Source organism: Panicum virgatum, chromosome 7N (genome assembly GCF_016808335.1).
Source record: "Panicum virgatum strain AP13 chromosome 7N, P.virgatum_v5, whole genome shotgun sequence".
Lineage (NCBI taxonomy): Eukaryota > Viridiplantae > Streptophyta > Magnoliopsida > Poales > Poaceae > Panicum > Panicum virgatum.
In genome coordinates this window covers 26232301-26254646 of record NC_053151.1, presented here as the reverse complement: position 1 = coordinate 26254646, position 22346 = coordinate 26232301, and the positions used below count along the sequence as shown (strand labels likewise).

At 46.6% G+C, this 22346-nt stretch overlaps 2 protein-coding genes and 1 long non-coding RNA gene across 3 annotated transcripts; all 3 read right to left on the bottom strand.

The window, feature by feature from the left end:
• On the bottom strand, positions 1 to 9940 carry LOC120680597. The gene is made up of 3 exons (XM_039962095.1): positions 8942 to 9940; positions 649 to 801; positions 1 to 562 (listed from the first exon to the last, which is right to left on the bottom strand). Exon 1 carries the CDS (start codon positions 9900 to 9902, stop codon positions 9249 to 9251), a length of 654 nt encoding a protein of 217 aa, XP_039818029.1. The 5' UTR covers positions 9903 to 9940; the 3' UTR covers positions 1 to 562; positions 649 to 801; positions 8942 to 9248.
• Positions 9941 to 13475: 3535 nt separating this feature from the next.
• LOC120683968 (protein MHF1 homolog) lies at positions 13476 to 16339 on the bottom strand. The gene is made up of 4 exons (XM_039966053.1): positions 16094 to 16339; positions 15905 to 15976; positions 14031 to 14111; positions 13476 to 13785 (listed from the first exon to the last, which is right to left on the bottom strand). The coding sequence occupies exons 1-4, from the start codon at positions 16260 to 16262 to the stop codon at positions 13655 to 13657; spliced, it is 453 nt and encodes a 150-aa protein (XP_039821987.1). The 5' UTR covers positions 16263 to 16339; the 3' UTR covers positions 13476 to 13654.
• Positions 16340 to 16926: 587 nt separating this feature from the next.
• On the bottom strand, positions 16927 to 18208 carry LOC120680472. Its single transcript, XR_005677681.1, has 4 exons — positions 18153 to 18208; positions 17900 to 17981; positions 17638 to 17791; positions 16927 to 17499 (listed from the first exon to the last, which is right to left on the bottom strand). It is a non-coding gene; the product is annotated as an uncharacterized LOC120680472 (long non-coding RNA).
• Positions 18209 to 22346: the final 4138 nt, after the last annotated feature.

Genomic DNA, 22346 nt, shown 5'->3' with positions numbered 1-22346 from the left:
TTAAACATTTTTTTCTTGCCATTGGGAAATTGATGGTCCAAGGCCCTCCTTGATCCTGTGCACATGGAGGGCAGCTTGCTCAATCTCACGACCCAAAGATGACAGCTGAGATTCAGACCTACCATTCCACATTTTTGAAATTCGCCAGCTTGCGATTATGAAGATTTCCATGAAAAGGGGTGATCTAAGGACAAATATATACAAAAAATCACATGCCTCCTTTTTATTTCAAAACGATTTCGGCATGCGAGCAAATCCCATCTCTGAGCCGAGAGACGAATTCAGCTTTCTTGTCTTCCATCAACCATGAAGGGCATGCAATGCCTCCCTGCCGGCCCAGCTTATTTACCTCTAGCAAAGCACGGTGTCGAATTAAGAGGAGGGTTTTCAGAGCCCCGCATGAACTCAATAAAAGCCTAATCAGTGCGATTTGATCTTTCGTCCCTTCAAATCTATCCATCACAATCTGCCTCAGGAAAGTGTGCTGAAAATCATCTGCAGAGTCGTCATGGAAAGTACCCGTGTCCCATTCTTCTGATGTCCCCGATGACAATGCAAAAAACTGCAAGTGGCATGTGAAGTTCCATGTAAATGAGCAGCAATATGGGCAGCAACTAGGGAGTAGATCAGATCAGTAGAAACTTATACGTGGATGTGAAGCTTCTCCAAGCATGTTGCAACTTCCAGTAACTTTGCCAGTAATTTCTTGATCCGATGGAGCGGCCACACCCTTGGAAGGTCTATCAGTAACTTCTTGAGATTCTCAAATCTACTCGGCAAAGAGGTGGGATGAACCCAAAACTTGCAACAAAAGAATTATTGTTAGTCCCAATCGTTTTCTTTTCCATCATGATAATTTGATGAAACAAGAGAGTTTGTATACAAAAAACAAACATGATATGGGTTAAGTAGTAGCAGTAGGGTCAACAGAATCAGTATAATTCTCCATATAAGAGAACACTAGCTATATATGCCCGTGCGTTGCTACGGTCAAATATTATTTAAATGTATTGTAGTGGTACAGTCGTGGATGTAATTAAGTAAAAATGTGATCCGAACAATCGCCACCGCCTCTTTACTCCACTGTTCTGTAGCACCTTTTTACTCTCTGCACAACTATGTCATAGCTCCTTTGTAAGACCACTCAATATTATTTTATAAGTTTTGTGTGTTAATATTTGATAAGGATCGGAGTACTGTACAAACCTTAGTTTGGTATGGCATGAGCTGGACCTGGTGACCATATATGGGATGTACACACGTGGTATGCCCTATATATATGCCTTTAATGTATCGATGGACGGACGACACAAATGATATCTTATTCATCAAAAAGTAGTCTAATTTATTTGTACCACATCTATGAAGTACATTATTTTTAAATTATTTCATAACCTTAATTTGTTTGGCTCATAATTTAAGCTTATTTCAACTCATGTAAGTTAACCCTAACACGTATAGTCCCAAATCTATCCCAATTTCCTATGTACTCTACGTCTCTACCAGATGGACAGGCCGCCACCGGTCTGCTTCACAGCGCAGAGTAGTGTTCAACAAGGTAGCATTCCGCGCCCGCCTAGGCGCGCATAGTCGTTGGGCGGAGGGGTTCCGCCTCGCCTAGGGGGTAGGCAGTGCCCCCATGTCGACAGCAAAGGGCGGGCGGGCTGGGGCGTCGGGCAATGGCGGTGGAGGCTCGAACGTCAGCTGCTGCGACGGCGTGGATGTCGGCCCGTGGCGACGGCAGAGAAGGAGGCAGGGATGACCGCGGGAGAGAGGTAGAACGGGTGGCGGCGGAGGAGGAAGATGAGGCTGGGGCATTGGCCCGTGCCGGCGAGAGCAAGAGCGAGGGAGACGTCATGGCAGCAGCGAAGGAGGCGGGGGGCAAGCGGGCGGCGGCGGCCTGGGCGGCAGAGGAGGCGCGGGTGGGTGGGTATAACACCCGAGTGTTAAAAACTGGGCTTAACTGATTAATTGGTGACCTGAGTTAATTCGTCGCAAATCAAGTCGAAAACTCTGCTCAAACTCAGTTTCATTTTCTGGAGTCCGGGGAAACCGGAACCTCCGGAATTTGGACCCGGAACTTCAAAAAATATCCGGATACTCCGGGTATTAAACCGGAAACTCCGGATTAACCCGGATACTCCGGGTATTTTTCCGGATACTCCGGACCTGAAGCTCCATATCACGTGTTTTTAGCCTTCTGACTGTTTCCATATGTTAAAATACCGTTCACTTCAGCTCTCTCTCTCTCTCCCTCACGAGCCCTCCTTCAGCTCTCTCTCTCCCTCACTAGTCCTCCTTTCTCCCTAAGCCCTAGACCCCAAGATCTTCCATTTCAAGTTGATTCCAAGGCAAAGGGAACCTCTATCGGCGTGGAGAATCATCCTTTCCATTCATTCCTCCTTGGGGTGGCTTCATTTCAACTTGAGAAGGTACCCAAGCTAGGGCTAAATGGAATGATCGTTCTAGGATGTTTTAAGTGATTCTGTTTGGGTCAATCATCTTCTTATGAATCATTCTACTAGGGTCTAGGAGGGTTTCGATTTTTGTGAGTTGATTTTGCCTCAATCGAAACTTCAATTTTGGGGACGAAAGCAGTGTGAAATCCGGAAACTCCGGGTGTAAGTCCGGATACTCCGGAAAACTTCCACATCCGGAAACTCCGGGTATTAATCCGGATATTCCGATTTTTGCAGGGTTATGAACGTCGGGTTGTTCGGTTAGCAGTATTTGTGATCGGTTAAGATTTATTTAAAAGTTTCAAATTATATTGCATACATTCTCATATCATATGCATACGTATAGACGCCGCCGCTGAAGGAGTCGTGCACGAAGTGGTTGCGGAGCCACAGGAGCCGCAGGGGCAAGCCCCGCAGCAGGAGGATCGTGGGGAGCAGGCCCAAGGCTCATCTCACCCTAGTGTTGAGCAGCAGACGCAAGGCAAGCCCCGGTGCATGTCCTATTAATTTTAAATTATGATTCACTATGTATATGTTTTATCTATTACTTGTGCATTACATATTAGGAATTGATTGGAACCCTAGCTGCATGATCCCTAGGTTTCCTTGAGTTTTTACTAGTATGTCTAGGTCAATAGCGGTGTCAGGCTAAATAAGACCGGTAGAAGTCGGGTGACTACGTGTCACTCGCGAGACACAGGAAACTTTAGAAGCCGAGTAATTGCCGGCTACTCGCGAGATACATTATTATCTTTATACTTCAGTATTTGAGAAATGGATTGAAATGGATATGGAGATGTGAGACCGGGCGGGGATGATGATATTAGGTTTGGCAGCAGGACAGGGTTCCTGGGTGTCTTAGCCCCGCCCGTGTCGATTAAGGACCGGTCGTTGTGGCAGTGTTGATCGGGGATTAAACAGTACTAACCGCATACCGGGAGTAGGAGGTAGTCGAAACCGGTAAGCCGAGTACTGCTTTGCTTCGAAAGTACAGGAACCCGCACCCAACTCCTGGGGCTAGTCGAGTAGTCGCGGAGAATTGAGATGCATATGTTTACTTTTGGTGGTCTCACATTGAGCTCGGCTGACCATATGTCGTTGGGCTGGTTCCTGTAGTTCGAGGCGGGGAGGGGAAAGGTTGGTGCGTGGAGTCCGACGGGGCTTTTGCGTGCCGTGTTGGTTAGGTCCACCTTGCAAGGTTAAATCGGATCGATTCGCCGTGTCTCGCGGATATGAGGGCCTTGATCTCTTTGTCACCTCGTAGCAAATGTGTTAGGGTATTAGAGATATAAAAATGGATACTATTCTGAATCTTAAATTGGATGCTCCAACATGTGTGTAGATAGGCAAACATTAGTGAGAGTCTATGTATATAAAATATGCGGCTAAAACATTAAAAGTAAGGATACACCTCTAGTTGCTATTTCTGCAAAATAACCACCAGCCAAAAGCCTTGCATGTCTAGTTATGTGGGCTAAGTTATACCCACTGGTCGGGTAAGTCTTGCTGAGTATTAGAATACTCAGGGTTTGTTGCCACATTTATTATTACAGGACACCCGGATGTCGACTTCTGCCCCTGTTGTGTCAAGTTCATCCGCTGAGATGCAGAGGGGTGGCGGGTCGAGGAGCGGGACCCTTAGGTTAGGGCGCTGTTGAGTTGTACACTTGTGGGCTAAGTGTGCAGTCTTTCTGTTTTGCGTAGACCGGTCTGAACTGGTGACAGTTAGAATAGATGTAGGATCTTTTGGTTTCGAACTTCAGACCATCTATCGTAAAGGTTTGTAAATTAATCTCATATATTTGAACTCGGTTGGTAAAACTTATTGTTTCGTTTTCATTGAGTTTATATTTTCAAGTAATATGCCGTGCTTGTACCATCTGCGCCCATTTTCGCGTGGGACTACCGGTGATGTTTCGATCGGGATATGGGTTGAGGAAGGATTCGTCAAATTAAGCCGTTAAGCTAATGAGCCCGATGTGTTCAAATGACGGTCATTACGTTTAATTAGAGTTTTAATTTGGCGGTTCCGTCACAGTGGGTGGGTGGGCGGTGGCGATTAGGGCAAAGGAAGCGTCGGGTAGAGGAGAAAGAGGTGGGGAGTCGAATGGATAATGTGTAGTGAGGTGGGTGGGAGTTAAGACCTGGGCTGGACTGGTTTAGTGGGCTTTCCATCCAGCTTTAGGCCCACTGGTCTTCAGCTTTCCCTCTTTTTAAGATATAATTATGCAACATATGCTACCGCCTAGCAAAACGTCTAGCAACACCTAGGCTCTAGGCGATGGGTCACCGTCTAGAAACCGCCTAGCGCCTTGCCGAACATTGGCGCAGAGACACCTCTTTTTTTCCAACAACCGGGGGGGGGGATCCCCACTTACCAAAATTTCATTGCTCGATAGATCATCTGGGATACCAGATGGAGATTACAACGATCTCAGCCGAGGGGCGAGAAAGACGAGAGACTAGAGACGGGAGAGGAAATAGGATTTCCACCTATCAAAGTCAAACCGGAGTTTCTTATAGCGGCACCCATACATCTCCATGTCCTTGATCAATCGACGAAGGATATCAGTGTGGCTAGAAGCTTGCTTGTCGAAGATGACGGCGTTCCATGCTTTCCAGATGTGCCAGAGAAGGAGTAGCATCACATCCGCCTGAACAGTGTCTAGCAGTTGGAGTTCGCAACCCAGGAGCCAGGGGTGTCGGTGCACATCATCGCCGATAGCGATGCCTAGATGATCCCAAACTGCACGAGCGCACGGACAGTGAAGGAAGAGGTGGTCAGCCGTTTCAAGGATCCCAGGGCAGCTCTCGCAGTGTGACTCTTTAGGTTTGCTCATATTGCGGTAGAGCATGTGAGCACGAGTGTTCAGACGTTCATGGTGGACGAGCCAGCCAAAGAACCAAACCTTGGACGGTAACTTGGTGTTCCAGAAGCGGGCGGCGTCAGGGTCGGCTGGATCAGTGGCGTGGACAGCTCGATAAGCAGAGCTAGAACTGAGAATTTCTTGTGGGGAATGAGTCAGAAAACGGCGATCAGGCTCCTCACTAAGGTGAAAAAGGCCCAGGCAGTCCAAAAGCACCTGTTTTTCAGCAGCACCCGCGCGAGTTAGCCTGGGACGAAGTAGAGAAGCAAGGGGGTGTTCCAAAGTAGCACTAACTGAGTGGTCTTGGAAGATGCAATGAGAAAAGAGCGCAGGGAAAGTTTCCGCAAGCGGCACACCGAGCAGCCATTTGTCATGCCAAAAAGAAGTATGGAGACCATTGCCGACCTGGACAGAAGTAAGTTGCCGATACAGGGGAAGTTCATTGGAGAGGAGTTTAGCTAGATAGGAGAGGTCAGGGCCCTGGTTCCCAAGCAGCGAAGAGTGAGTCAGGAACCAGATTTTCAAAGGAAGGGGAGTCGGATCAAGGAGTCGGTGCACGAACTTCACAAGGAGGCTGTGGTTCTGATCCGACAGATTTTTGACCCCAAGGCCACCACAATCTTTGCTGCAGCACACCTTGTCCCAGGCAAGAAGGCATTTGGAACCATGACATTTGTCCTCACCCGTCCACAAAAAGGCCCGCCGCCTAGCATCAAGGATCTCAATAATAGTTTTTGGAAGGAGGAGTGAGGACATGTAATATATAGGCAAACTCCCAAGAACGGCATTAACAAGAACCAGCCTACCCCCAATGCTAAGCTATGTTACACGGATACTGGTACGGGTATCGGATATAATACGTATCGGATACGTGGATACTCATTTTCCCAAAAAACACTGATACGGGGATACGGCTAGGATAATTAATAATTATATATAAATATCACATAGATATTCAGCAAGTGAGATTTTACTCTTGAGTAACTTCCCCTATACTCAGATGTGCAATACTTGCATGTCCATATAACATTACCTCTATAACTAGCCTTCTCTAAAAGCACAAATGATTCCACAAGGGGTTCTTCAGTTGCTGCTCATCTAGTTCTATTGCAGTAAGTTCATCATTTTGTATCATCTCTTACTACCAAAACAGCATTTGGGTGAGCTGATTACTGCTTTGGGTTGTATCCCATCTGGCCAAAAAGTATCGGATACGCGTATCCAAGCAAATACGTATCTGTTTTTTCAGAATACGGCTAGAAACGTATCCGAGGCGTATCCGGGGCGTATCCGTATCCGATACGTATCGGATACGGATACGCCACCTCCTAGAAGTATCCGCGTAATAGAGGTGCTAAGGATGTGCGCCTTCCATCCAGCCAAGTACTTGTCAACCGAGGCGATCAGAGGTTGGAAGTCAACGACCCGGAGTTTGTGTGGGGAGATGGGGAGGCCAAGGTAAGTTTGAGGAAAGGAGGATTGTGCGCACCCGAGGGCAGTGGCCATTGCAGAAGCAACCTGGTCAGAGACGTTCATTGGGACGAACGTAGACTTATGGAAGTTGATGTATAAGCCGGTGGCGAGAGAGAAATCATCCAGGATGGTTTTCAAGGTGCACATGGAAGCAACATCCCCACGCACAAGAATGAGAGTGTCGTCGGCGTATTGTAGGACAGGACACGGGAGGGAGGCGCAGAGACACCTCTCCTCTCTTTCTCTATTCTTTCTTCTACTGACGAAATGAAGCGGCAGCAGCTCCTTCTTCTCCCTGTTTTCACCGAGCAGATGCGTTGATTTAGGTGCGTTGGTGATCTGGATTTGAGTGCCACCGCACGCACATCGACCTACGCAAGAATCATGTGCATGGCAGGCACGGTTCAAGCATCTGGATTTGGATCCGGTCTGTTCTTTTCGCATCGCGCGCCTGTTCGGGATTCGGTCAGCGTCCTCCTGAGCTTGGAGGATTCCCGATGGACATGGCCTAGCCTGACGATATTCGGCTGGTTTCAAAACCGCCAAGCGCACAAGCTTCGGATTGGCAACGACACCAATGTCCAAACGGGATAGGTTCACCTTAACTTGGGTCCACCATGACGGACCAATAGTTAAAGCACCATAGAAACAGTCCGCTTTTTATAAATAGGTAAATGTTTGTGTGTGTGGGCATACTTAACGTCTTCATGAATCATGAAGACTCAGTTTGAACTTTGAACTAAATGGGTGACATTCAGAATAATGCATAAAAGAATTTCATCAACTGTGCTTAAACTTCTAAAGAAAGTCACAAACGTAAATCCAGAGCCCTGCCTAGAGGGCCCATGAGGGTGCATATACCATGAAGGCCGGCTATGTTGTAGAATGAAGTTGGAGACATCTTACAACTAAAATGCTTTGTTAATGAGTCGAAAAATGTCAACGGGAGCATGTCAAAAAGGAAAATGAGATTGGAATTACATAGAAAGTTGGCCTTGTGATGAAAAATGAAAAGAATACAAGTTAATGAAAAGGCCAAACCAATTCACTCATTTATGAGGAGATTTTCAGGAAACTGTCGAATTAAGATTTAAGATCAGTTAAAAAAGTTTTGCAATTATGGTTCTCTACATGATAGGGATGATGAGCAACTCCATTAAAAAACAGTAAGAATATTTCATAACCTATCTCAGCATGTTTAACTGATTCTTAGTAATCTCACTGTATTAATGTCATTTTGGTATTGTAAAATGTCCCAGCTTGCTGACTGTTGTAGTGCTATCCTGTTATTTACTTAACCTTTTATATTGGTAACTATCTTTTTTTTTGCCAAAATAAACCTTGGTATGCTTGATCGTTTGCTTAATTACTAGCAAAGTCAGCATAAATTTCTCAGCTTTATTCAGGTTTCCATACTAGTGGTTGGCACCCTGTTCAGCCAAAAAATAAATTACATCATTTTGGACGACCGCATGATCACCAACACACATCTTTTTACCACAAGAATGCAAGATACTAATATATATTTTGAAAATAACAAAGATCTATATTTTGAAAATATATTGCAAGTACAAATATATCCACACCTAAAAGAAGACTCTTTGTGATTGAAAGGAGTAAACTCTATATGTAGGTTGCTTATTTAGGTTTGTGTAGGTTCACATTGAGATATAGAGAGCCCGTTTGGTGTGGCTTCACCGGCTTCAGCTCCTCCTGACATATGCACCGAGCACCGTAGCGGTAATGTAGCAAAACCTCCTTCTCTCTCTCTCTCCAGCCTAAAATGAAGTAGAAAAAAGGAGAAGCTGGTGGAACCAGAAATTGTGGCTCCTTCAGCTCATGCTCGCTACGGTGGAGAAGGTGGAGCCAGGCAAGCTGCACGAAACGGGGCCATAATTGTACCCATACCAGATCGTCCACCAACATCTTTGTTCAGCACTTCAGCTTCAATCCCATGAACTCTCTACTATTAGGTGTCTGAGGCTTAACTGCGTAACTAAACTTATGGTAAAACAATTCAGGAAATCGGATGGGATGATTGAACCATTGTTTTGATCCGAACTTTGCAAGGAGCAAAGTTAAGGGGACATGAGCCAAGCAGTTTGAAAATATTAAAATGTTCTTATTTTCTTGAGGACTTACCTGTGGAGGATCCCGGAAGCGTAATTCCAGCACTTCGACCTTTGGAAGGCTCAGGAAGAAGGATGCTAGCTTCTTCTCGGATACCCAGCTGTAACGATCCCAGTCTCTCAGCTCCACGAACCAGAGGCTCGCCGTGCCACCACCATAAATCTGTGGCGGCACGCCGTGCCACACCATGGTCGCGAACCTCGGAGCGATCCCCACAGTAAGGGACGAGAGCACATTGCACCTCTCGACGACCAGCCTCTCCAGGCTCAGAGCGCTGACGAGCCTGAGATCTTCGAAGCTGCAGATCTCCAAGATCAGCTCACGGAGCTTCGACGACGGCGGCAGATCCACCACGAACGGGGCGGAGCCGGCGACGTAGCACGACACGAGGCGCAGGAACACGAGTTCCCGGCACGACAGCACGAGGTCGTTGAAGTAGGATCGCGGGAAGTCGGCCTTGACACGCGGCGTGATCTCGACGGTGAGCCTCGTCAGGACGGGGAACAGCAGCCCGTAGCCGCGCCCGCTCTGCGCCAGGCAGTTCGATCTTGACGTGCAGGGTCCCGACGCGGCTCGCCGTCAGCAGCGCCCGGACGGGCTCCGGGTCCGGGAACACGTGCGCGGGCTGCTTGGTCTCGTCCCCGCCCGCCGCCGCGCCGCGCGGGAAGGCGTAGACGGCCAGGCGCTCAAGGGAGGGCCAGCGGAAGGCGGAAGCGAGGCACTCCGCCATGGCGCTCCCGGCGGCGCCGTCGTGGTCCTCCGGCGGCGGCGGCGCGAGGAAGAACTCGAGCCTGAGGGACCTAGCGGCCGGGTAGCGCTCGGGGGAGCGGAGGAAGCGGGCGAGCCCGCGCACGTAGGCCTCCATGGCGCGGTCCTCGCAGGTGGCGATCTGCCGGGCGAGCGCCCACCGCGCGTCCTCGTCGCCGCCGGAGCGCAGGAAGCGGGCGAGCCCTCCACGCACGTAGGCCTCCATGGCGCGGTCCTCGCAGGTGGCGACCTGCCGGGCGAGCGCCCACCGCGCGTCCTCGTCGCCGCCGGAGCGCAGGAAGCGGGCGAGCCCTCCACGCACGTAGGCCTCCATGGCGCGGTCCTCGCAGGTGGCGACCTGCCGGGCGAGCGCCCACCGCGCGTCCTCGTCGCCTCCGGTCCGCGCGTTGCGGTAGCGGTGCAAGGTCCCCGCGTGCCCCGGCGGGAGGTGGTCGCGCCGCCGCCAGCGCCGTGAGAGCGCGGACGTGGACACCGCGGCGCGGGAGTCGCCGACGCGGGCGAGGATGGCGATGAGGATCTCGTCGGGGAGGGCGCAGAGCAGGTCGGCGCGGTCGCCCCCGCAGGACCGGTCGTGGCGGCGGGGCAACTCCCCCCCCCCCCCCCCCCCCCCGTAAGGATGCAGCTGTATTAAACTATAGGAGAACAGCACATCTCCGTCCTATTACAGAAATGACCCTTAGAAAATACTCCCTCCGTTCGGAAATGATCTACATATTTTGACTAGAGAAAGTCAAACTTTATAAACTTTGACTAATAATTAGTTAAATTATATGTATAATTAGTTTATAAAATTTATGTCAATACATATGTATTCAAAGAGGTTTTGAGATGACATTGAGTTATTCGTAATTGACATTATATTCTAAGAGTGATTAATAAGTCAAACTTTACTTCGAATGACTTTCTCTAGTCAAAATATGTATATCATTTCCGAACGGAGGGAGTAGAAAATTATAGACGCAACACCAGATTCCAGGGTCTTCACGCCTTCTTCGTAAAGCCGGCATCTGCACCAACGAACGACGAAGTCCATAACGTGGAGACCACATAGGAGGGCTTACTGGTAGGCAATGAAGCCAAGTAAATGGCCTCCCAAGCACATCGGCCATCTCCGCAACCAGTGAAGACCGGCATGAAATCAGGCGCCACCGGCAAACCGACGAGCACCGCGGAAGGAATGCTCATTAGCGTGCGGCGGGGCAACTTGGGTTTGTGATCCATCGCCGTGATTAGCGTCGGGCGATCCGATCCGCCGTGTTGTTAGGTTTTGAGGGTTCCGATGTGAAGCGGGCAGGCAGCTTGATCGGTCTTGCTGTGCCTGTGCCGTTGATCGTCCTTCCGTGTCCTCATCCAACGATTGAGAAAAAGTTAAATCTCATAATCACTCTAGTTGTAGCTGGTGGCTGGTGCTGATTTGTTATGAGAGAACAGTACTGCTAGTTGGTTGGTCGCTGGTGCTGACTTAGTATGAGAGACAAACACTGCTGGCTAGTTGGCTAACAAGCCAAGCAAATAAAGTGTCATAATCTTAACAATTGTCTATAGAAGTCACATGAATAAATTATAACTTTCTAAAGTTCAAAAGTTGCAAAGAGAAAAGAATACCAATAAAAGAGGTTTGCAAATCACCAGAGGCTATCCGTGCGGGCCATTCTAATTTACGAGCGACCTAAGTTACAATTCGTATGGGCGATTTTTTGACCGTTTTTTCTTTTTAGTAATTTTTTGTCGTTTTCTGATAAAAATTATTCAGAAAAAATTAAGGGAAAAAATCAAGAGGCAAGAAAATTTTGGAAGAAAAAAATTTAAGAAACAAACTTAAAAAAATGGCAAGAAAATTTTTACATTCAAAACAAAAAAAGCTCAAATAATTTTTTTTTTGCATTCAAAATAAAAGAAAAGCTCAGACAAAAACTTTTGCATCCAAAATAAAAAAAATCAGATGAAAAATTTTGTAGAAAAATTTGCAAAAAAAGGAAAAAAATTACTTACCGGCGAGCCGCCACACCGCCTTCCCGCTCCCCCCCCCCCGAGAAAATCGAGGGGAGAGACCGGAGGGAGGCAGGAGCTGCGGCGGCGGAGGCCGCGGTGGAGCCAAAGGCACCTCCGCCGGAGAAAATGGAAGGGGGAGAGGAAGGAGAAAAGAAAAGGAGAGATCGGGAAGAGTGAGTGAGAAGGAAGTGAAGTTGAATCGACTGTGAGGTTGGGAACTCATGGTCGACTGTAGAATCAGGATTGTGTATCAGTGCAAAACTATAACAGAATACCTGTTGCTCTGGAATGCTGTCAACGGCTTCGCACTGCAGCCTGAAGTCGAGGACAGAATCATCTGAGGCGCTGGTCTGTAGATGGGCAACTCGGCCAAATCTGCCTACAAACAATGCGCTCGCTGCATGTGGGCTCCGTGCACCTCGATGGTCACAAACTGATTTGGGGAACTTGGGCTCAGGTGAGGATTTTCCTCTGGCTTTCCTTGCGGCGGCACTGGACACTGGACAGCAGATCGACGCCACCGCCATGAACTTGATGATGCTAGTCCAACCTAAAGCAAATACTTTCATTAATCTTAAGTGAAAGAAAAGAAAACTTTAAAAGGGCTCAAAACAGAGGTTTCTTTATTCGCGTTTACCCCTCCTCGCCTAGCACGCATCCTTACAAATACCTAAAGGGGGGAAAAAAACACTAACAGGCCACCAGTAAAACATTAGGTTACATCTTACTACCATTGAGAATTTGTGCATTCTACCATCAAGGATTAATGCAAAGTCCTCACTGCCAGTGCTCAACGCGAAGTCCTAACGCACAAGTAGAATTTGACGCAACTAAGATCATTAATCTTGAAAAAATGGTTGTCATGAACGGGATAACACGCATGCATTTGGCCGTCTTCACGGCGTGGCGACCTCGCTCACCAGACCCATCCAAAAAAAACCCTAATCCAACCTGACATGATCAATATATAGATTATGGATTAGGTTCGGGCTGAAATTTATAACCCGATGGAAGAAATCGAGCCGAGCACAGCTCGATTTTTTTAACCAAAACATGGAAAAACTGACCCGAACCGACCCAAAAATTGTATATATAGAGCTCTTTTACAAGAAAAATTTTACTATGATTGAAAAAAATATGAGCTGTCCATCTGATAAAATCCTACGGTGATGAAGATAGAAAATACCTAGGATAATGTACTTGGTACTTCCAAAATGTGGGACCGAATACTAATTTAATTTAATTTTATACATACTTTCCATATATCAACGACTAGAAAAAAGTTCAACGTAAAAGTCCTGAAAGTATCCATTGGCACTTTTACAATCATGGTAAAAGGAGCTCTTTTATTTGGGAACATATCTAGTGGAAACCGCAACTTTCATAAAAATCCGTACAAACCACGGCAAAAAAATCGTCTAAATTTACAAAAAAAATCATACATGTAGATGATATGATAATACATAACCTTGTAAAATATTTTGTCCAAACTCGACTTCGTTTATGAGATATAAAAATAACAAATTTCTAACAAATCATCTTGACAGTTTTCTGGCTTGAAACTTGTTATTTTTATCTCACAAATGAAGTCGAGTTTGGACAAGATATTTTACAAAGTTGTGTATCATCATATCATCTATATGTGTGTTTTTTTGGTAAATTTAGACGACTCTTTTGCTGTGGTTTGCACGGATTTTCACGAAGGTTGTGGTTTTCACCAGATATGTTTCCCTTTTATTTTGAGGGATTGGGCCTTAAGTGATGGATGTAATGTGCTACTGTCCACTTGTTCAGTTGACTAGTTAGAAAGCAAAAGTGAGAAACTGAATTTGATGAACAACTACAACAGTATGTACAATATCAATCAGTTCTGGAAATCGCACGCAGCCATCGAATGCAGAACAGGTGGTTAGTTTGAGCGTTTGTGGTGCCTTCCCCTCTAGCCAACATAACGGTTACATGGAATCAGACGTTTATCACCCTCTTGTCCTTCTTTGACGATTTCTTTCGCTTCCTCTCGCTGCTGGCAGGCTCCTTTCCCTTCAGTTCTTGAGAGAAGGTCCGCAGAAGACCCATAAGGTGCTCATTCCTGTGAGCTGGAGTTATACACCAAAGATCACATTAAAAAAGTTTACTGAGAGGACCAAAATGAGGGCCAATCTTCTGCACATCCCATAAATTGAAGGCGATAAATTTAGCTAGTGAGATGGAGTACTAGGAAAAGAGAGCACAAAGCTAGTTCAAACAAGCCTAAACAAAATAATATGTACTTTTAAGAAGCCAAACATTTGTTTATCTTCCCTGCATTCTTGAATCAGCAGAACAGGATACTGTCAAGTACCTGTGAGTATAACATCATCCATCTTGATGGTCTTGCGACCGGCATGCTGTGCAAACAATTCTGCATCCTTAGCCAGCTGCTCTGCAAATAGCACGAAAGATGTTAACTGGGATACTGTTATAGTTCCCATGGACACAAATCTAATGAGAGCCAGAGTTATTGTTTTCTCTCTAAAAGGAGTGGAAGCAATGCAATTTACAGTAGCCACTTAGCTAGCAAGTGCCATGCTTCAGATGTGTTACTTTTCAATTAAATGCATTTCTTCACTGACCCAATGCATCTGCTTCACCATCACTGCAGTTATGCACTGGTTACTTTCTGGCAAATCAACAGTTTTCAGTGCAAGAGACCTAGGATAGAAGATCTATGTGCTCAACTATGCTTTCTATCTGGATATCCGATAGTATGATTCTGAAGTTTGCACTTTGCAGACAATGGCGACCTTCAACGAGATTTGACGTAACTGGACTCATTGATGCTTGTAAACTGAACTGTCAATGTGTTGCAGATGGGTACATGGGTTATGGTTAAACAGGTGTGTTTCTGTCCACAACACGAGCAGGTACCACATTTAACAAGTATAGTGTGTACTGATAGAGGAGCTTGAAAGTGGTACATAAATTAAATTAATAGATGCAATGCAATGGATTTGGGCGTTTTGGGTACAATTTCTGAAACCAGTATCAAATACAGGTATGCCACCTATTCTGGAGTATCAGGTGATTTAGGATAGAGTCATTTCCTTGTTTTTTATCCATAGAGATTAGAGGTTGCAAGTGGGCTCACAACCTCTTAGCGCGCAAACTAGAACTGATGCTAGTAATGATATTGATGAAGAAAGGTTGCGCAGAACTCCTCTGCGGAGGCATGTTTGATTACTTAAGAAAAACAACACCTCTGGAGGAAGCAAAATCAGAATGACATTTTTTGTGGTTACATTATCCCTGGAAGCCATTTTCGAGTGAGAACACATTTGTTTTAAGGTGCCAGCTAAAGGCACATCAGTATGCTCAGCTGCGACACAACTACACGAGAGATGCTTGAGGAACTTTGTAAGGAAGATGCTTTAGTTAAAGCACCTGAAGCAAGCTCACAGAATAGTAGTGTTCCCATGCTAGCACTATCAGGCTCACCCACTCCTTCATGTCCAGGTCAACAAAGAAGAAACAGCATTTAGGCATTTTGGAGAGTTTCCATCTTGAACTTCAACAAACAGCTGAGAAAGTTCTACACTGGAGGTTCGCCATTCTATTTCTTTTCCTAATTCTCAAATCTCAAGTTCTTATTCAAGTTACAGCTTGATTCTTAGCTGCGAACAGATAACATGATTTATCTATTTGTGATTTGACACTGGAGGTTCGCCATTCTATTTCTTTTCCTAATTCTCAAATCTCAAGTTCTTATTCGAGTTACAGCTTGATTCTTAGCTGCTAACAGCTAACATGATTTATCTATTTGTGATTTGCAGGTATTCCTTTCAACTTGGCAAGAAATCCAAATTCTTGAGCCTCCGACTCCTTTCTTGCAAACCATGAGAATAGTGTAAAGCTACAGGCAGCCAGAAGAAACCATTCATATTTTCTCGAACACCAACTGTATTCTAATAAACGTGTGGTAAACATTGAGAATAGTGTAGCAGAACCGCTGAAGTCCTTCAGCACATTTTTCGTTTCGAGATCCAATCTAAAAACATACCAACTTTACTGCAGCAGTCAACTCGGGAGCCTAAGCAGCTCGGGGTGAATTATATTCGCAAGAGGTTCATAATAACAGTTAATGGCCCAGCGCAATGTAACCGAAGAGAAGATAACATGACCAAGTGGTTACTGGTTAAGGAAGCAAATGCAGGGAAGGTAGGGTTCTGGGCGAAGAACCTGCGCTCTTGTATGCCAGATCGGCGATGCAGGCAACAACGGGGTCGGCGACCGTCATCCCCGCCTTCTTCCCTGCGCAAACGGCGCACCGAAAGATGAGGAATTTTACCAGACTAGACCCACGCGAACAAGAAGCCACCGGGCCGCGGATCGAAGAAATCCTGGAGAGGATGCTAATGCATATGCTACCTTCGGCGGTGGCGATGCTGATGACGGCGAGGCGGAGGCGGTCGCGGAGGAGTTCAGCCTCAGCCTCGGCAGCCTCGTAGCGCTCGGCCTCGCCGCCGCTGTCGCCGGCGAGCGCCGCGTCGGTGTCGTCGGCGAGGGTCTCCATATCCATGTCCATGTCCATGTCCATTACGGAGAGCTCCCACAAGGCCACAAGCAGCAATGGCGGCCGCCGGAGCAGTTGGGTTGGGGGGCTTTGGAGGCGATGACGACAGCAGGCAGGTAGTGTTTCTCTTGGGCTGCTACCTGTTTCGTGGTGATGATTGGGCCGCACAGTGGTCTACGAGATTGGGCCTACAAGAAACAAAGGCTTGGCATTGGGCCAGATAACCCCATGGCTCCTTTTTTTTTCTTCCCGTTGTGCTGGACCACTCCTTTTCCAGAGGACCCACTTATGCGAAGTACAACTCGTTTGTTTTAGACGGAGCACCTAAGTCCTAATAAAATAAACATGCGGCACGCACGTGTTTAAAGAATAATATTATAAAAAAATAATCACACTAAATTTTACTTTCAACAAGCATTTTAAAAAAAAACTATATATGGTGAAAACAAGCACCGAGATCAATTGCGATGAAAATAGACAATATTTGAAATATAAAAATATATAATTATAAAACAAGTAAATGGGTATGTATAGCAAGGTGTGTACCCATGCTACGGACAAAACAAATATAGAATAGTAACATATATAGCAAGATAATTAATTGGATGAAGCCAATGCAAAACATGGCCACATAGGTGTCTTTCGAACTATTTTTGTACTGTGCAAATCTTGTCAAAGGAAACTGAAATTGTGTACACCTTTTACGTTTCTTCATTCAGCACAAAGTTCGCAACATGAAAAATAAAGATGGTCCAAATGAAAGCACTTTCATTCTTCTATTGACTTGCAACGTGGCAGTCATGTATGAAACAGAGTACAAACATGAACCTGACTATATTTTGAATCACTGAAGTTGCTAGTAGTTAGCACTTGCTAATAGCCTCCTCCACATTGCTACTAACTAATCCAATCAATCATTGTCCGTAGAATGAAGGTGTGGCATCAGTCATAGACCTATGGCCTTTAGAAACCTTTGGTTTTCATCCCGATGTAGAAGGGGACAATCTTGATTCTTGAAATAATGATGACATCAATATGTGGAGCATTTTCAGTCAGACCATATTATGGTTCATAGAACCCAGCAAAGTAGCAAGCACCTTTCAATTGCCTCTCCTTAATCTCCACTATCTTGTGGATAGAAGAAGTTTTTTGCGCCAACTTTCATGTTGGGAGCTGATACGGTCTTGATTACTTTGTTGCTGAAAACTGGACAGCTACACTATTTCCTTCAGCATCACCATGCCAAAGAATCTGGTCATACCTGCATAGTTTTTTTTATTTGATCCAGCACTAAGCATTCAGGAACATACATAGTGCTGAACAAATTGTGACCATTCATGTTCCCAAACTACATTGGGGAATTCATTTGGCATACAGTATGTATGGTCAGATAACTTACACTTCTAGTGCTCTTCGCTTCTTCTTTGAGACTTTGGTGCGTCATCCTCGCCATCATATCTATCAGAATTTCATACGTGCTTGTATGTTGGAGCAAAGGAGAACTTGTCTTTATTCCACCCCTTGAAAACTCCACTCTCTGTTTCAGTATTGAACTGTTCGTTCAAAACAACAAATAAAACTTGTTCAAAAAAGAACATCGAAAAAACATTGCTATATTTGACAGAGCACATGCAGTATACAATCATGAATTGGTTGGTTACCTAATCCTTCTAAAGAGAGTACCCTAGTCGTTGGCCTCGATGAGCTTATCTAGTAATTCAGATTGCCCATCCAGTTGACAACCTGCAAAAGTAAATAAAAATTCTGCCCATTAGAAGTACAAAATGTGTGGGCCAAGCTTGACTTGAGAGATTGAATGTATTAGCCATAGAGATGAAGCAAGGCAGGAGCATGGTGATGAGCTAAACCAAGGATCACTGCACCAAAAATTCTCTAGCCAAGAATCCTAAATACCTGAAAAATCTGCACTGTATCCTGGAATACTAGCTCAATACTAGCTATGATTCGTCTTGACTTTTGGCATTCTGATTCATTCGGTGTTGCGCACGTGTTGTGGGAGATCTCGAGTGCATATGCATGAAAGTTCCGAGAGATCTCCCCCCACATTTGTTCTTGTACCTGGTGCTTATTCAAAAACAAAAATAAAAATATGGAAACAAAATAATAGCTCATCCGGTTTTAAAAACCAGGGAGCTCCTAAAATTTATTTGAACTAAAATTTAATCTCACCAAGATACTTACTCAAGCAAGGCTGAATTAAGGTTGCATCAACATAAGTATGTTGTGCAACATTGATCCAAAATCTTGTCTTACCTTTCCAATTGAATTCAGCTCAATGACTCACCCAATTGGATTTGATTTTTCTACAGGAGTTAGTCCATATATGCAACCAACATCTATGCAAGTATTAACTCTACGAACGTCAATCAAACTAGACATAAGGTCTAGTTGACTGAAGAGGACATTTTAACCCAAACACCATGCTTGATTTAAAAAGGCCTATGAATGTGTTATGCATCACACATTCAAACTAGAGCATACAAGGACAGATAAAGGAAGCATGAAGCATGATTGGGCATTATTCGAAGAGAGATAGGCATGAGTACGAACCTGGTGATCCTCGGGCGACCTCCCGGCAGGGCTTTGTTTAATGTCGAAAGCAGGACATTGAGAGTACTTACCATGGTGTTTTGTTGATGAAGACTCAATGTTGTCGCCATGACAACTTCTCTTATTTTTTTTCTTTTTTTATAGAGCAAGATGCGAGGACATACACCAATTCCAATACAAGATATGAATTGAGAAAAGAACTTACTTCGTGGTACTCACATACCTCCCCCACACTTGGAGTTTGCAAAACTCCAAGTGTATGGAGTTCAAGTCTCCTTCTGTAGTTGTTCTTCATCAAGGCATATCGAGGTGTCGTAGTCGGTGTAGTTCTTATGTTCGTAGGTGTTGTTTGTCCATCATTCTTCTTGATCTTCCCCTGGAAAGGTTAGCGACCAAAAATACCCGAAGGAAAACTATATCCTAGAACATGCTCTTGCTTCTTTTTTATTGAAAGGTAAATAAATAAATAATAGTCCGGGCTATCCCCCGGTAGTGCTTTGTTTCTGGTCATAAGCTCGACCATGATAACTCTTGTAGCCATCATTGGTGATGGGTCATTGTTTCACCACCAATTGTTGCAGCTAGCTACAAAGTTAGTGCCACGGTGCATCCACGAAATCTGCAATGTTTACGATAAACATATACATCTCCAACCAACCTTCTGAAGATTTTGCAGAAGAGGACTATAAGGTGGTTGTAGTCCTCGTGTGTGCACGGCGCACAAAACATGCCTGACTCTGGAGTTGCATTGAATGAGCATGGTTTACGTGGTATGTCAAAAGTGAAATTCCCATGCTCATTTGAGGAATTCTTTTCTTCAGACTCCAGAGTCGGCGCCTCACAAGATTCCTTGGCCCACTGATTCTCCATCTCAAGTGGTTCATCGTGAAAGATCATAGTTGTACCTCGATCAAGGTCAAGAACAACAGGTTCTAGGCCATCAAGAAGAGGCTCAAACCGATCAAGGATGATGATGATCGTTCATCTTCATGAGAGTGTAACATCCCAAAATCCACCGAAATAAATCACGCGCTAAAATTGTTTCAAAAGTTTTTCGTCGTTGAGCTCGAACCATTTTCCCGCCCGATCTCCCGATCTTTCGAAGGACCCGATCCTGACATCTGAACCCCGCGGTCACATCCCTCTGTTCATCCTCGTCCCGCGCGTCGTGCCCAACCGCGCGCACGTGACCGACGCCGCGCGCTCGCCCCCTTTTCCCTTTTCCTTTTTCCTTTTTCCCATTTTTCTTCTCTTTTTCTCCATTTCTTTTTCCCTTTTTCCTTTTCTTTTCCCCTTTTTCCTTTTTCTTTTTTCTCTCTTTTCTTTCCCTCTCCTTCCTTCCCTCCCTCTCTCCTCCCCCGAGCGCGGCTCAGCCCGGCTTGCCCCTGCTCCGCGCCCCCCCGCGAACGCTGCCCGCCACCGGCCGCTCCCCGCCCTCGCTCCACGCGCGCGTTCTGCCTCGGCCGACCCCACGCACGGCGCACGCGTGCCTGCTGCCCACGCGCTCGCCTGCTGCCGCTTGCGCGCGCACCCCGCCCACACGTACACGCGACGCACCGAGCGCGCCGCGCCGCCCGCTCGCTGCCGACTCGTCCCATCGACGCACCGCACGCGCACAAGACCGAGAGCACCACGCGTTCCATGCCCGCTGCGCCGCTCGCCGTGCTGTCCGTCGACCCGAGCATCACCACCGCCTTCCTGTGTCCGTCCTCGCCGCTGGCCGCCACGCGCACACGCACACACCACGCCGCTGCCTCGCCGCTCGAGCCCGCGCGGCGACACACACAGCACCCGGGGCCCCTCCACGTGCCTGCGCGCATGCCTGAGCCGTCACTTCACCCTGGTCCGCCGCGAATCGCGCCGCCGCCGCGTCTCGACACCGAACGCCATTAATGGCGCCCGTGCCGCTCGCCGGCCGCCACCGCCGCACTCAACCCTCCCCACCGCCTCTCGCGTCCTATAAAGGAACCCTCAGCGCCACTCCCCCGCTCCACGACTGCCTCCACCGTAGCTAGCCCCCTTCCGAGCTACAGCAGTACCGCCACCGCGATCCCGCTCCGCCCACCGTGCCTGCTCCCGTGGCTAGCCCGCTCCGCCACCTCCCTGCTCAAGCCAAGGGCCGAGGTAGGTGCCCTGGCCCTCCCTCTTCCTTTTCCCCACGACCACTCACCCCGAGCCACCCCTGCCTGCGCCGCCCATGGCCGCCATTCGCCGCCACGACCATGGCCGCCGCGCCCCTTCCTGCAGACCCCCTTCCATGAAATTGGAGAGGGAAATCAACCCCCCATGGCCCTACCTCTCTTTTCCCCATGACCCCGGTCGCCCTCGAGCCCCCAGGCCACCGGCCCAGGGCCGCCGCCGGCATGCGCCGCCCTCCCCTGCTTCTCAGCGCGGGGGGAGGAAGAAGACAGTGTACTTTTGCCCATAACCCCCTCCCCTCTATTCTATTTAATTAAGAACCCTTCCACCCTTTGGTTTCTTTCAAATAACACCCTATCCTTTATGATATTTACAAACAAAACTTCCGCCACATAAACTTATTTATAAATAGAACCCTACCCTTTTCCCGAGTAACCCGAACCTTTCCCGAAATTCTAAACAAATCCTTTCACTAATTACAATCAGGTCCCTGGACCCTTATTTAACCCCTAGGCCTTTATAAAACATATCATTTCATGCGCCAAAACATCCCCGATCGACCCAAAACTTTACCACGCCATTTCTAATATAGTTTTGGCCATGCCATTAAGAAACCACCCGAAAATATCCCTTCTATATCCATATCTTAACTATTTCCGATTCGAGCTCAACGATAAAACTTTTATTTCTTTTTCTTGATTGTGTGCATATTTGTATGCGTCGTAGATCACGGTGTGAACAAGGGAGAACCCGTCGACGAGCAGTACTGTGAGCAGGCGAACAAGGACCAGTTCCGCGACCCCGAACCCGAAGGACAGTACTTCGATCAGGACCCCCCGGAAGGATTCGAAGACAGCAAGTTCAATCCCATCCTTTGATGCATGTTTTTGTCCTAGTTTTTATAAACACAACCTATTGGCCTGTTTTACAAAATTACATATGTTTTGCCTGCTGAAAACACGGTTGGATAGCCACCCCTTGATTTGTTATAACCATTCCTTGACCACCTAGATTAATGTCTGAATGTGTTTTGTTTGGACGTTAATCGCTGCTAGAATGCTTAGGATCTTATACTCAATACAACTTGTTTTATAAAGAAAAGGTGTGCGTGTGTGGGAAGGGATAAAAGTGGATTTTCAAAAGATGAGTCTAGACGGGATGGATGGCATTTTTCTTGTGATTTGCCATTTGGTGTGCTTGTGCCTGTGTGACAGAGCAAGGAAGGGAGATATCCATCTTGTCACCACTAAGGACCGAGTTGATGTGTCATCTCACCTAACTCCACTATCATGCAAACCACTCGACCGTTGAATATGCAACGGCTTAGCATAAACCCCACTAGTTAGTCTGATAGCCATTAGGAGAGCTGAGAGTAATGGGTGATCAAGGAGAAGGGAT